The following is a 15778-nucleotide window of genomic DNA, read 5'->3' as shown; positions in this document are numbered from 1 at the left end:
AGCCTTTGGCTTCTTCTTCTCCTTTTCTGTGGATCAAGGCACCATGTGTCGAGGCTTCATTCCTGACTGACTGTCACAAGTCTTTCCACGGATGTCTTTCCCTGATGGTTTGGAAAATATTCTGGGTCGCGACAAGAGAACAGGGGCTACAAAGTCCTGCACTGAGTGGCGCATCATGAGTGTAGCTACAGAGCAGAATCAAGTTATCATCGACCAAAGAAAACGGTTTGTCGCTTCACATTGATTGCAAGAAAGATTCAAGATATTGTGCAGTGACACTGTGGAGAACATGGTTGCGTTTTGGTGACACCAGGAGGTGAGTTATACTTTGTTGTATTGGTTTGATGCAGTGATTGATACCAAGCTCTATGGATTTCAGCTGCCCGCTCGTCACACATTCTTCCTCCAAACCTGACTCCCTACAAAGAGATTACTGTGTTTTGATTTTTGCCAGAACGTCATATGACTTTACATCTTGCGTAAGACCATGTCAATAATGGGATGTCTTTATTAATAGAGATTAGAGAAGTAAGGAGTATGTTATGATTTGTTGAGTCATCCAGTTATTAATAGCCTGTTGTTGCCTGCTGCTGAGATTTGGATAATGCTCAGGTCATATTGAGCCAGACTGAAGCATTAGAGGAGTAAGTGGCCCGGGGCCAGCGGGGTGCTAATCTGCTGCTTTCAACCGCTGCCTCAAAGTCACACGGGGCCAAGCAAGGCGGGTTGCATAACTAGACCTTTGTTTAGGAGGCTGTTTTGTGCTGGCAAGCTCCGGCCACAGCACCGCACCGCACAGCTCCACCATACCATGATGTAGCAGAGAGTGGCAGGGTGTCAGCACTGGGAGCCGGCCTGTCAGCTGTGATTGGATGTATAGTATTTATACGCCACGTGAAGTCAGGCGTAGTTTGCAACATTTCTGCTAAAGGCTATGAGTGTGTTGAATGGACGGGATGGAAACTTGTCAGGACTGTCACATCAGCTTATCCAAGACCATGTCTCGGCTTTCATGCATTAATGGGCTTTTTAGTGTATATGCTACTGACTGTATGTACAGTATGTATCCACTTATAGTCTGTATTTATGCAGCTAGAGTGTCTGTAAACATGCTGCCAACTGGTAATCCAAGCATGTTGCCCTAAAATTGTTGAATTTATCCCAGTATTTTTAAAAGCACACTTTGCTCAATTTTGCTCTACACTGAGGCAGTTTTCTTACGAACCACAGGTTCAACAATACCTGCACCTGTTAACTAATTTATAGTAATCCAACTCGCGGACAGCTATTGTGTGCAAATGGAATAGGAGCATTCGAGGGTAACAAAAGGAGAGTTTTGCCTGCAGGAATTTTAACACCCTCCTTTTTACTTTGCTTTTAAAAGGAGGGTGAAACAGGTCAAAGGCAACAATGGTTGAGGTAAACTATGTAAAGATGTCTCCAGTGTGTTGTTTTACAAGCTCTCCTGCTGTTTGTCCTTGCAGTAGAACTATTTATCCCCAGTTATTTACCCCCAGACCATCATACAAACAAGTTATGTCAACTCTTAGTGTTTTTTAACATCTTGCGGTGACTTAGTTAGGCTGCAACTAATAGTTAAATAGTTTACTAACTAGTTTAATATGATATAAAACAGAGAATGTTATATGTGAGAGGCTACAAAGTGCATTTAACATTAAATACAAGCAAAAACACAATTGATATTCAAAACAGTGAGTAATATAGCCAGAATATTTAGAAAATAATATGAAATAATAAATGATAGAAAATTAATAAAATAAAATAAATATTTTGTTGAATGTTTTCTTCTTTTTTTTAATTGTGCTTACTAATCTGTAAAGTGTCTTTGAGTATCCTGAGAAGTGAGCTATGAATAAAATGTATGTGTGCATGCGTGTGCGTGCTCATGCTATTTATATTTTATGTTATTTCATATTATTTTAAAGCTTGAATCAGTAGCGGACTAGTTAGAGTTGTAATTAGATGTAAGCTTTTGAAAGTGAAAATATTAAAATGGACAGCAGATGATTAAAATAAAATGCATGCATTTCATGTCAGGTTCAGGAGCAGCACAAAGTGTTTTTTCGAAGGTAACCACTGGCAGGCGGACCGCATTTTGATCAACTAAGGATTATCATTTTTTTCTTTGTTTTCCTCTCTTCAGTGTGGCTGTCACCCGTTCCCAGGACGTTCCCTCCTTTGGCCCGCCAATCCCCAAGGGCGTGACCTTCCCCAAGTCCACTGTCTTCAGGGACTTCCTGTTGGGCAAAGTCATCAACGCTGAGAACGCAGCCCACAAGTCAGATAAGTTTGGTGCCATGGCGACACGCACGCGGCAGGAGTATCTTCGAGACTTGGCGGAGCGTCACGTGACCAGCACTCCGGTTGAACCCACTGGGAAGTTCCCCTTCATTTCTCTGGCGCACAAACGACGGGAGAAGGTGCGTCCGTACAGCGGGGCGGAGCTTCGGAGCCTGGGGGCCGTGACCTGGCAGGTTCACGCTGAAGATCAGGTGGCCGGTGCCGAACGTGAATGCCTGTTGGCCATTTCAAATGACTTCATCATCCTGTTGGACCAGGAGGCCAAAGCGGTTGTGTTTAACTGCGCCACGCGTGATGTTATCGGCTGGTCGACGGGGAGCCCCGCCTCCATGAAGATCTACTACGAGCGTGGTGAGAGTGTGTCGCTGCGATCCATCAATAACAACACAGAAGACTTTGGAGAGGTTGTCAAGAGACTGGAGGTCAGTGGGGCAACACAACTGTCTGCGACAGTACATCTCATTAGCACACACCATCTGCTGCAGCTGTCAGAGGTTACACTGAACACGAACACACGGTGCCTGTACCTCTCACTGGCTGAATATACAGTATACTGCTTTTATCATTCTATTTTCATTTTACCTTGTTATCTCCAAATCTTATCCAATAGGGGTAGGAGGGGAAGCTATACAGCATAGTATCATGGCAGTTTGTGCAACAATATCTTATCATTACCCTCTGAATCCGACTAGGGTGTTTTTTGTTCTCTACAATTGACTCAATTTAGACTGTATAAATAAGGGTATTTTATTGCAATATATAATAATATCTATAAGTCTATAAGCAGCTCTTTGGAATCAGCACAATCATGGCTAGGCGAAAAACATCAAAAATGTCGTTTGTGCAGAATAACACAGACAAACAGAAAAAATGCAAGTTGAATCTCTCTGATATTTAAAAAAAAATTGAATAAAATGGAATTTATATAAACAACATTTTTCTAAGTGCTCACAAGTGTCATAAATAATGTAAATATATTATATATTATACATATTGAACAATTTGCATTCTTACAGCCTTTACTTCCAACCTCTCCTGTCCTCTCCTCTCTGCTCTGTGTAAACAGATTTTCAGTGAAAATTTGTCACATGGCTGTTTGTCGCAGCAGAATCAATAATGGCTTCATAGTGTCTCTCAGGATCAGAATTTAATGTTTCCCGTTTTCTGTTTTAACTGGATTTAGTTATTCCAATTGGGGTTTTTTAAGCTTTGTTTTGGTAACTTTTTCTAACAGAAAGTTTCGTAACCTATGATCTGTTCAAGGACTGTTGGAAAGTTCAAATTCTGACGATATTGCCTGTTTTTACAGTTTCTCTATCGTGATTATAATATATCGCGGGGCATCTGATGATTCCAGCATCTATTATCCACTACAGTAGAATAAACATGCATTTTTAAATCAAGTTACCAGTGTCCCAGTGGTCCTTTGAGAGAATCCCTGTAACTAATGAACAGCAAGACAAGACATGCTTGGTGATGTTTTTCAGTGTTTTGAGTGACTTGCAGTCGCATGATGTGTTGTACCGTACCTCTGCCCACTTCCTTGACAACAGTAGTATGAAGAAATAAGTATTGTTGATGTTATTATAGTAACATTGGGGCGTAGCCTCAAATTATACAGTTTACGAAAAAGCCACAGCTGTTGTCTATGATTATAAGTCATGCATTGCACAATACATAGTCATTTGGTGATATGATATCATTACTGAGGTTTTCATCGTTGTGAAGGTAGGGCATTTGGCTCGTTCTCCTGACACTGCATAACCCGTTGATGGTAACAAACTGCTACCAGTACTGGCACGTGCTCTTCTGGTGTTTTTTACGACATGCATGAGACTATGCTTTCTTCGGCAACTTGCTACTATTTACTTCTCTGTAAACTTCCCACAGGTAGAGGAAGAGCTGCTTATGGTTACTAATGGTAGACAGTGATCATGAGCTGAATTATTTAAATTCCAGTGATTAGTATTCATAGTATGTGACTGAAATATGAGCCTCAGCTGGGGTGGGATTAGAGCTAGTGTCAGATGCATCTTAAAAGCTGTGGTTGCTTTGAAGAGGGTATATTAGTTTACCTGCAAAAGACTCTTTTATTAGAGTGTCTTATACATTATGCATGTATCCTGTCTGATTCCTCCCTGCTCCTTCTTCTGTAGCTGTTGACCAAGGGCAGTCAGACCACAGAGATGACCCTGCGCCGTAATGCCCTGGGCCAGCTGGGCTTTCATGTCAACTTTGAGGGCATTGTGGCCGAGGTGGAGCCCTACGGCTACGCTTGGCAGGCCGGGCTCAGGCAGGGCAGCCGATTGGTGGAGATCTGCAAGGTGTCGGTGGCCTCGCTGTCTCACGAGCAGATGATCGACCTGCTCAGGACCTCCGTTACTGTCAAGGTCGTGATCATCCCCCCACATGAGGACTCCACACCGCGCAGGTAAAGTTGATATACATGAACTTTTATTTTGTGCTGATTTTTTGGGGGGGAAATGGAGACTGTTTTGACGCTCTGTGTGCCAACAGAGGCTGCTCAGAAATCTACCACATGCCGCTGGTGGATTACAAGAACCACAAGGAGGGCATGCCCTACGAGTTAAAGTTCCCTTTCCGCCCCACCAACAACAACAACACCAAGTGGCCACGCACCTCATCCAGCCCTCAAACACGTGCTGCTGGCACAGGGGGGACCCTGATCAAGGCCCCGCCTTCAGACTTCAGTAACTCTGCTGCTATTCCAAGAAGTGTCTCCAGTGACGGGCGACCCATCAACCCCAAAAGGTTATATATTAAATACAAGGCTTTTTTTTTATATCTGTTTACATGTTACTCACTGTGGCTTTGTATTTCACTGCAATCTATAAAATACAAAAGTCCTGCAGCTCTATGGAATCAGCACAATCATGACTAGAAGTGGGGACAACTCAAACATGTCTTTTTACATGAAGTTGAATTTATCTGATGAATACATTTTTAATAATTGGAATAAAATGAAATTTATTTATAAAAACCTTTTCCATGTGCCCAACCTCTCCTGTCCTCTCCTCTCTGCTCTGTGTAAACAGATTTTCAGTGAATATTTGTCATGTGACCGTTCATCTCAGCAGAATCAATCATGGCTTCAGTGTTGCTGAGGAGCAGAATTTAATGTTTTTGACAGGATCTAGTTATAACAAACACTTTATTTGCAGAATAATGTAGATTAAAGTGATTTTGACAGAAATATCACAATTTTAAGCTTCTTTTTGGTTACTTTTTCTAACGGGAACTTTTGTAACCTATGATCCTTTCAAGGACTGTCAGAAAGTTAATATTTCGACGATAATACCTGTTTTTACAGTTTCTTTCTACAGTAAATGGTGCATTTTTGGTGACTACTTAAAGAGACATACTTTCCAATCCTGCCGGCTGTATAGTTAATGACATACTTATGTGTCGTTACAGATATTCCCCAGGGAACGACAACTACGCTCTCGCCTGCTCCATTGTGATGGGCCGCACGGTGCACAACACAAACTCCCCCTCCAGCCTCCCCTACACAGACACCATGGGCTCCAGTCAGTGGAGGCAGAAGTCGATGCCTGATGGGTAGGTTCTTCTTCTGTCCCTCACTTTGGGTTAAATTTGCCTTCTGAACTACCAGGAAACATACTGACCTTCCCCATCTCCCCTCTAGGTTTAATAACAACAACTGCCAGTCCCCTGTGTCAGCAGTGCGGCAGGTGGCAGGTGAGGGCATCAATGGTATCAAAGCGTGCTCTAGTTCTGGTGTTGGATGGTCCCGAACTGGGGAGGGGGACAAAACTGGTGCAGGTAAGAGGAGCTCAACACTCTGAGTTAGTGATAGCATTCAATAAAACATGCCTGTTACTAGCACTCATCATGTCTCTGCTTCTCACAGACACTGTGGTTTCCAAGGCGGTGATTCCTCGACTCCAGCTGTCCGAGCAGGGCAGCCACATGTCTCCGAACAAAAGCACCAAGGTGAGCAGTAATTACCAAGCACCATAGTGTATGAAATGTCCTCACACACACTATGCGATGGCAGGTTACACGTTGATAAAGGAGGCCCTGTGGTAAGGTTTTAATAGTAGAATTTTAAACTCGGTACCTCTTTTGGATAACAAGAAAAACCTGTCCTAGGAAAATTAAATAGGATTTTTTTTAATAAGCACCTGCACACAGTGCTGGTATAGTATGTGATAATGTGAATAGCAATTAATATCAGCTTTTTATAGCTTCAGTACTATTGAATGGATAATCAACAGAGATCATATCATTTTAAACATGGTATCAAAAAAGTATTGATAATTTTGATAGCCTTAACCTGTAGTAACCCTCTGAACCCCAACAAGCCATTTCAGGGAATTCTTTGCTCTTTAAGATTTTACTCACTGTGGCCTTGTATTTCACTGCAATATATAAAATCCATAAGTCCTGCAGCTTTATGGAGTCAGCACAATTCTGACTACAATTCTCCTCTCTGCTCTGTGTAAACAGATTTTAAGTGAACCCTTACCTTAAACCAGGATCTAGTTATTCCAAACAGTTTATTTTTGAAGACCATTTAAATGCAACATGTAGAATAAAGTGATTCTGACAGATATATAGTTATCTTAAATTAGATCGACAACATATATACCGATTCTAATCATGTCAAGTTAAATTTATTTAAAGAGCACATTAAAAAAACAATAGAAGCTGACCAAAGTACTGTACAGTTGTAAAAGAACAATAAAATGTATAAGGAACAATAAAATGTAAGTGATAAATCAACCAGATGACAGACAACTGAATAAAACAAACAGGAGGGGAGCATAAAGGGGGTGATAAGTCAGAGTTTTAAGCTGAGCTTTAAATCAGTTTGGGAAAGAGCGGAGCTAAGAGAGGGTTGGAGATCGTCCCAAGCTTCGGGGCTGTGAAGGCAGAGGCGTAATCACCTGTCTATCTGTAGTTTTGAATGACTAAGAGGCCAGTGTCAGATAAGTGGAGAGCTCTAGCAGTGAAGTGTGAGTTGAGGGGGTCACCCTTTGAACAGTGACAGTTGACTGAGCTTACAATATAATGTGGATGAAAATTTGAATGATGTACTGTAATGGCTTCAATTTGATTTATCTGTCTGAATAGCCGGATGCTCCGTATTCATCCAGCCAGTCGAGCAGCAACACACTGTCCAGCAATGCCTCCAGCTCCGCCCACAGTGACGAGAAGTGGTACGAGGTCGGCTCGCGTTCGGGAGTGCGGAGCGACCTCGAGCTCAACGGCTACCTGCAGGGCGCCTCCACCGACAGCGGCATCGACGCCACCTCCTTCACCGCCACACAAAGCAGCACAGCTTCCTCCACCGGTGCCTTCAGGGCCAAAGACAAAATGGCATGGCAGGACGACCCGACGGGCAGCCAGAGGGCCACGGACTCTTCACCTCCGACCCCGGACGCTCTGCTCGCCATCGGAGGCAGCGAGATCCCGGCGAAGAGTCCGACGGCCTTTCCTCTAGCTCCTGATGGAGGCTCCTACAGCCTGAGTGATGCTGCCTCCCACTCCAGGTGTGCTGCCGTTCTGTTTGAGTCAGCTGAGGAATTTTTGGCCTTGCATCAATGTTTCATTAAACAGACAGTGATTTATTGTAGTCCAGATATATCCGGTACCATCCCAGATGGAAAAGTCCAAAGCTCTGCGGTTTGGCGTTAACAAAGAGAGAGAGGAGGACTGAATAATTCTGCGTATGTGTGTGTGGTTTTGCATTTGTATGGATCTCCGTCTCCCAGTATCCATGATAGAAAGGAAGTGCTTGAAGTTGCTAGAAATGCAGACTGTGAGCTCAGCACTGTTCCCCCCCCCCTCTTTAAATCCCATTTCCTTTTGAATCAACTAAAGCTTTCCTCCCTCTCCTCTCCTCTCAGCCAGAAATAACTCAGCTCCAGCAGACCTGTACATTGGCAGCTTTGTTTTATAGTATGTGCATGCACACGCGCGCCAGCACGCAGACACAAAACTTGCCGTTTGAAAATTCAAGCTTTTATGTCAAACTACGGAGAAATGTCTTTTTGAAGTTGCTGGAAATGAAGCACAAGGACACTGCACCCTATTTTTATATCTGTAAAGTCATCAGCTGATCCCATCTGCAGAGAAAGTGAGAAATGTAGCAAAAAAATCAGTTTATGTTCTGTTTATAAATGCAAACTGTACAAAAATATTTTTGACAGTTTGAACTAGAAGCAAAGTATCGAGGCCATCTGGGGGAATTCATTTTTGTGCTAACTGAACCAAGGCAAAAACAAAATTAAACAATAAAAATCCCAGATGTGAATAGTATTGTACAGCCACTTAATCTGCCCCTGGTGCTAGTATGTTTAATAATATAACATGAATAATTAATAATTTTAGTTTATCACACACAAACTGTATGTACACACAAAACTTCATACCAGGGGTACACATTTAAGTTAAAATAAATAAATGAGAAAATAAATAACGTAATGATAGAGTAAAATAGGTAATACAATAAATTATGAAGGAAAAAGTTACAGAAAAATGTTTCAAAAATAATAAATGGTGGGACTGTTTAATATTTAATCCTTGCACTAGTTTATCCTCCCTTGTGAAGCAACTGCTGCACCATTTCCTGGAATATCAAATGTGATCTGATCTCTATTCTAATTTATTTTTATGCAGCTTCTGTTTACTAAAAGTACTTTCTCTGCTTATTTTAGTTTCAGACTCACTTTTATTTTACTTTTATATCCCCGCTAACCTTCTTCTCTTTCTCTCCAGCACGCTCAGCTCCGGCCACTCAGGGAGTCCGATGGACCAGGGGCAGGACGAGGCAGCTGCTGCGTCCACCTCGCCCACATCACCGGGGAGCAAGAGCTTCTACCCTCGCCAAGGAGCCACCTCCAAGTACCTGATCGGCTGGAGGAAACCCGGGGGAACCGTCAACTCTGTGGACTTTGGCAGCACTCGCAAGTAAGACCGTGTGAACTGCAGGTTGGAAAAGTATCATTCAGTGTAGAAATATGTTTGTGTTGATGTTTGTGAGACTGGGGGAAAGAAATAAATATTTTATTATTTTGTCTCACTGCCTGCCCACTGAATAATACTTTTTTTATTTAGCCAACACTGCCACCATGTGGTGGAGTTCCATATGAAGCCTTTTGTCTTTTGCAACAACATTTTTCCGGTCCCAAAGAAGGGTGACTAAACATAATTGCCCCTGATCATTCATTCACTGGTCTATGTGTCATTGTTTGGCCCAAAGGCTGATGCATCATTGTGGTTGAAGGAAACTGCTGTTTTCACACTGCACAGCTGCTCAGCAAACCGCAGTGAAGCAATTAAGTGGTTAAGTGTCTTGTCCAAGGCATGTTAACATCACGGAGATTACTCTGCAGCCTCAGAATCTGAACTGCTGACCTTTAATCACAGGCCTGTCTCCACCTGCATTACCTTTGCTTCCTGATTTTTCTACATAATGTGTGTTATTTGGATTTAAGAGGAACTTCTCAATCTCGGTTTAATCTCCAGACGGCACCAGAGTGACGGTCTGCTTGGTGGTCAGCCGCAGCTCAGGGCCAATCTCCGGGGCTCCCAGTCGCCCCAGCGGCACACTGCCAAGTCGAGTCTGGAAGAAGACTTGAAGAAGCTCATCACGCTGGACAGCCCGCCACCAACTACAAATGAAGAGAAGGTACTGAGACAGGCTCTAAACGTCTATACAGATGCTCGATACATAGTACAGTGATCCCTCACCAGTCCTGATTCTGGTCTGGTACCTGCGCAGGAGGTGTTCTGTCTTAATTTTAAACCCGGATTCAGTTCTGGGTAAAACAAGAAGCATGCAGGTGAGACCATGAGTGTTGAATAATGAGGACATTTAAATAAAAAATAAAAATCCTGCCAGTTCATAGAAAGAGTGCATGTACAATTCAGTCTAATTTCATTTTATTATTATTTTTTTTCCGTACTGTTTGTCATGTTTGTTTGTTTGTTTTCATGTCGGTAAAAAAGGGACAATTTTCTGAAATTTTAAATAAAAAAGTAAAGGAAAAATTAATTTAAAAAGGAAATTAAAATGATAGTAATTTAATTTATTGTTTTCGTCCTCTGACTTGAAAAGTCAAAATCAAAATGAATTGTGTGTGGTGGGTGGATATGAAGGATAAAAAATACACAAGTGAAAAATAAATTAATAAATAGATAACTAAATCAATAAATGTAGAAATAAATGAATAAAAATAAATTTGTGGAAATAACAAAATAAATACATTAAAATTTAGGAATAAATGAATAAATAAATACTGAAATTAAAATAAATAATAAATGGAGTGCACTTATATAGCGCTTTTGTCCAAAGTGATTTACACTACACTCTACCAATTGTGTGTATATATATATATATATATGTATATGTATCACACTATATATATATATATATATGTATATGTATCACACTATATATATATATATATATATATATATATATATACATACATACATACATATATATTATAAATTATTGTATTTCTACATTTAGTCATTTATTTATTTAGTCATTTTTCGTCCTTCATAGGCGGGTATGTTTGTTCGTCATGTTGCCGGGCGGGAGTTGGTCCTGCTCAAAAGTTACTTCCGGAATGTTCAGTTAATTGAGTTAAAAGTAAAGTTAACTAAAACTATTTTTTTATCCATATAAATGTGTTCAGGAGAACAATAAACACAAATTTGTTTCCATCCCTACCTTCAGCCATTTCCTGCTCCACCACCCACTCGCCGCTCCCTCCACAGAACTCTGTCAGACGAGAGTATTTACAGCGGCCAGAGGGAGCCGTCCTCCAGTGGACAGCGCGACACGCCTACTGACCTTCTGTTCAGCTGTTCCACGATGCCTCGCTCACCCACTGCTCGCCATGGACCAAGCCGGCGAGCCTCACACAAATCCTTGGGTAAATGTTCAGTTTTTCTAGCTGAGGAGGTGGCAAAATGATGCATTTTTGAGAACAAAAGTTATAAAGTAGGATAATGTGATTTGCATAATACGGTTGATAAACTTTAGTTTAAAACTTTAAACGAAACTCACTCACTTTTGGTTGGAAATTTTCTCTATTTTTTTTATTTTCCTTGTGATAAGAGATACAAATGCTGTCCACTGTGTTTAACTTTGCTGTTTTCTCCTTCCCAGGAGACCTGACAGCCCCAGAGAGCTCCGAGCTGGAGCAGGAGAGGAAGAGGCAGCAGCTGCAGGACGCTGTCCTCATGCCCCTGCCTGACACTGGGGCAGATGGCCCCCTGGATTGGGCCCACCTGGTGGACGCTGCCAAGGCCTTTGAGGGTAGGCACACGTCAAGTTTTCATTTCCTCCTCGAAATCTTTAAAAGTGAAGGTTAATTACTGATATTTCTTTTCAGTGGCAAAAAAAAAAAACTGCCATCTTAAGTCTCACCAGAAGAGGGCACTATTAGTCTGTAGTCTCCAAATCTAATAATGCATCTTTTGTCTCTTTTATTCAGAGCAGAGGCTGGTCTTCCTCGCAGCTCAAGAGGAGAGCTCCATGGCTGAGAGCGCAGCAGCAGCAGCAGCAGCAGCAGCAGCCACCAGTCCCCAGCAGGCTGAGCCTCAGGCAGCCCCGCTGAGACAGCCCTCTCCTGGGTAAGAGGCCTCAGGTCGTGGCCCAGGAACCAGTGTTTGGTTTAGTCCATTGGTGTCCAGCACTGTGCCAAGCAAGATCCTGCAGATTTCACCCTCATGAAACATTGCTGCAGCTGATATCACTAATTAGTCATCCACTGGATGACTAATTAGTGATTAAAATCATCAGCTGTGTAAATTGTAAATGAGGTAGAGAACTCATTTAAAGAAAATAAAAACAAAGGGTAGTAACCAAGAAACACATCAACACACAACTTTGAAACAAAGAAAAAATATATATTTATAAAAAGCCAATTTGGGAAAATTGTAAAACCTGAAGAAAAATTAAAACAATTGCATTTCAAAGCAAAAGACTCAGCTAAAACAAGAACAGCTGGGAGTGTAATGGGATGAAATTAACCATTTAGATTTAAACCTGAAGATAAACATTTTCTTTAGATTGCTCTGAATGTTATTCTAGGTTGCAAGTGCACAATAAGAAAAACTTGATTATCAAAGCTCAGTGTTTGACAAGGGTCCCCTATAAAAGACAGTAAGTCCATTTCAACGGGAGGATTTGAACATGGAAACTTTTGACTTCACTCTGATGTTTCGGTTTATTTCCAGCTAATGTTTTGGTTTTCCTTTCCCACAGAGAAACTCCGGCCTGCCTGATGGGGAAGGTCAGCCAGCTGGAGTCAATGGTGAAGGCGCTACAGGAGGACTTGAAGAAGGTGCTTCCTAGTTTCATGCTACTCTACATGTTCACATTTATTGTTTTTGAGAAATACAAACAAGAAACACTTCCCTCTGAACCCCAACAAGGCATTTCAGGGCGTTTTTTTCTCTTTCTACATTTTACACTGCAATATATGAAATATATAAATAAAATATATTAAGTCCTGCAGCTCTATGTAACTATGTCACTCATGGCTAGAAGTGGGAACAACTCAATACATTTCTTTGGTGCAGAATAATACAGTTATGACATAACTGACATAAATCATAAAAAAAATAAAAAATGCAAGTTGCTTTTCTCTGATAATTTATTTTCTATTTAATTGGGGAAAAAATGGAATTTATATATAAACATTTTTTTCAATTGCCCACAATATCATGGATATTAGAAAAAAATAATTGTGTCTCCACATGATATACATATTGAACTATTTACCTTTTTACACCCAATATTTGAATTTAATGTTTTAAACAGGATCTAGTTATTCCAAACGCTTTATTTTTGGCAACGTTTTCAAAGAGACATGTTGAATAAAGTGTTTTGACAGAAATGTCACAATTTTAGAGAAACTTCTGTAACCTATGATCCATTCAATGACTATCTGAAAAGTCAAATTCCGATGATAATGCCTGTTTAACAGTTTCTTTTTAAGAGTAATGGTGTGTTTTTGGCGGTTGTTTAAAGAGAACATACGCTTCAGTATCATTCGTGTGGGATGGTGGGGTTAAGAGGGTTAATTGTTTTACCTTAGAAAAGCATTTAAATGGGGCTTTAAAGTACTATAAATAGATATCAAGCAGCTATTCAGCTACAGACTGCTCGGCTCCGAAACAAGATGAAAGACTAAATTACATTTTCATAGCAGGTTTTTTCATTTCTCATAACGATGTTCTGTAATAAATCTGGAAAGCTTTGAATAACCAGAATCATTTTCTTGCCAGTTTTCTTACTGAAGCAGTGTTGATGAAATATGTCTGTTGTTGGACCTTTAGAGAAGATCACATTGCTCAAAAACATCTTTGTCACCACCAGGAAAAGGACGCCAAGGCCTCGCTGCAGGCTCAGATACAGAGCCTGCGAGAGGACAACCAGCGTCTCCTGGAGGAGTCCTACAGCGCCTCGGCCAAGCTGAAGAAGTTCACAGAGTGGGTCTTTAACACCATCGACATGAACTGATGCACATGGCTGCTGCAGACTGCTCGACATTAGGAGTTTGACCACTACTCAAGCAGATGTGAAACTTCAGAGCTGCACACACAACAGAATCACTTATAAAAACTCACAACATGAACTGTTTTCTCTCTGGCTTTTTTTTTACAAACCAGTGCCAACATGGACCGTCTTCAGCCTTGTGGATTTGTGGTTGAATCACCATGAAAGACTTCAGAACTAACGGGACAAAAGAGCAGTGGTGCAGCTGTGCGTCAGTTTTCATCAGCATGCATTCCTTTTCCTTAGGATTTCATAAACAACGCTTTGTGTCTGATCTAATGGATTGTTGGTATCCCTGCATGTCCGATGCAGCAAGATGTTGAAACTAACCTAAAGGGATTTCAAGTTACTGTCCCCATTTAGCTCCCCAGCTAACCTAATTACAAGCGCACAGATTTCCAATTAAAAAGCTCCAACACAATTTCAAATGTGTTCCTCCAGTGGTGAAAATAGTCCTCAATTAGAGGTCTCTAAGAATTAAGTGACGTAAGTGTGTAGTAAGTGAATTGCTGTTCAATTTCCCCCGATTCAGAGAAAAAACTGATTATTTTTTAACATTAACCAAAAGAAAAGAAGCTATGTAGCAGTGTGAGCAGGTAAACACACAGACAGACCCTCTGCATAGCACATCACTGTAAAACACTATGGTCAAGTCTGTATCTCCTATTTAACGAGGGTTAAAAGCAAGCAAAACTTGTACCAGACTCCTGGTCTGCTCATAAAAAGAATATATATTGTAAAATTCTTAAACATCCATAAAGAGAGAGAGATGTGTCACTTATTCAGATTATTGTAAATATATGATGTTAACATTTATTTTCGCACCTCTGCCCTTGATATATGTAAAGAGTATTTATGACAAAGACGATGGCCAAAAAAAATAAAATTAGCCATATGCGATTCTGCATGTGCATAAATGGTCAATAAAAATAAAATAAAATATATATATATATATATATATATATATAAACTTTAACTAGTTTTCAACAGGAGAAAGCTAACTTTTGATCAAAAATACTAATTCTTCTCACATTTTTTTTGTCAGTTTATGCAGTGGATTGATTGACAGCGCCACCTGGTGTCCTCCATCCGTAGCATGCTAAAAAGGCCTCAATCTGATCCTTCTTCTCTCATAGATTAAATCGGTACTGTTGAATATATGATTACATAGTAAGATTGTGTAAATCCTAAAAATTCCAGCTACAGACTTTTCTCTGTAGCGTGTAAATCTGCCTGTAAGCCCCGACCTGAATTTGGTCCGTAGACCACCGCACAAAGTCCTTATGTAAGCCTCATAACGGTTTCCTTTTGTACTTGGATACTGTGCAACTGTATATAAGGACAATTTGATAATCATCAGAATTTGCACCTTCATTCTTATTTTTCAAGATTATTTTTGATGCATTTCTGCTTTACCGGCTAGGATATAGTAAAGGTGAAATGAGCAATGTGCAAGAGGGTCATAAGACAGGACAGAGACCACGACCATGCTGGACTCAGACAAATGAGTCCCCTAGCACAGCAGATCTGCACGTGATTCTTATTCCATTGAGCTGTGATGTGTAAAAAATGTTTATATCTATTAAAGATATTTTGTTGAATTACACTTTCTCTCGCAGAGTGGCGTTTGTTCTTGGCATGACAACAAAACTGCTGTGGCCTTGTGAGGCAGCTTCCAGGGTAAACGGACACCTGTCAGTGGCCTGGCAGGAGGTGTCGGCCAGCTTTTGTGTTGTGATTAACAGAGAGCTGCTGTTTTTCCATAGGAGGCAGAGGCCCAGACACAGACAAGCCTCGATCGGACAGATTGATGGATGAGGAAACACTAGGGTGAAGACGTGTGTGATTATACATCCAAGAAATGACTGCAGTGTGATGTTCTGCAGAGTT

General features: G+C 40.9%; 1 protein-coding gene across 1 annotated transcript in view; it reads left to right on the top strand.

Moving 5' to 3' along the window:
* Positions 1-15494, top strand: part of LOC131987897 (signal-induced proliferation-associated 1-like protein 1) — a 46998-nt gene extending 31504 nt beyond the window's left edge. The window contains exons 8-21 of the mRNA XM_059352812.1: positions 2165-2744; positions 4479-4753; positions 4840-5094; positions 5758-5901; positions 5990-6126; positions 6215-6297; positions 7441-7859; positions 9088-9279; positions 9838-10000; positions 11057-11255; positions 11492-11641; positions 11820-11958; positions 12593-12671; positions 13709-15494. Of these exons, the coding sequence (XP_059208795.1) occupies positions 2165-2744; positions 4479-4753; positions 4840-5094; positions 5758-5901; positions 5990-6126; positions 6215-6297; positions 7441-7859; positions 9088-9279; positions 9838-10000; positions 11057-11255; positions 11492-11641; positions 11820-11958; positions 12593-12671; positions 13709-13852 (2959 nt within the window). The 3' untranslated portion in view covers positions 13853-15494. The remainder of the gene's footprint in view (positions 1-2164; positions 2745-4478; positions 4754-4839; positions 5095-5757; positions 5902-5989; positions 6127-6214; positions 6298-7440; positions 7860-9087; positions 9280-9837; positions 10001-11056; positions 11256-11491; positions 11642-11819; positions 11959-12592; positions 12672-13708) is intronic.
* Positions 15495-15778: the final 284 nt, after the last annotated feature.

The sequence above is a fragment of the Centropristis striata genome, chromosome 16, assembly GCF_030273125.1.
Source record: "Centropristis striata isolate RG_2023a ecotype Rhode Island chromosome 16, C.striata_1.0, whole genome shotgun sequence".
NCBI lineage: Eukaryota > Metazoa > Chordata > Actinopteri > Perciformes > Serranidae > Centropristis > Centropristis striata.
This window is presented reverse-complemented; position numbering and strand designations above follow the sequence as displayed.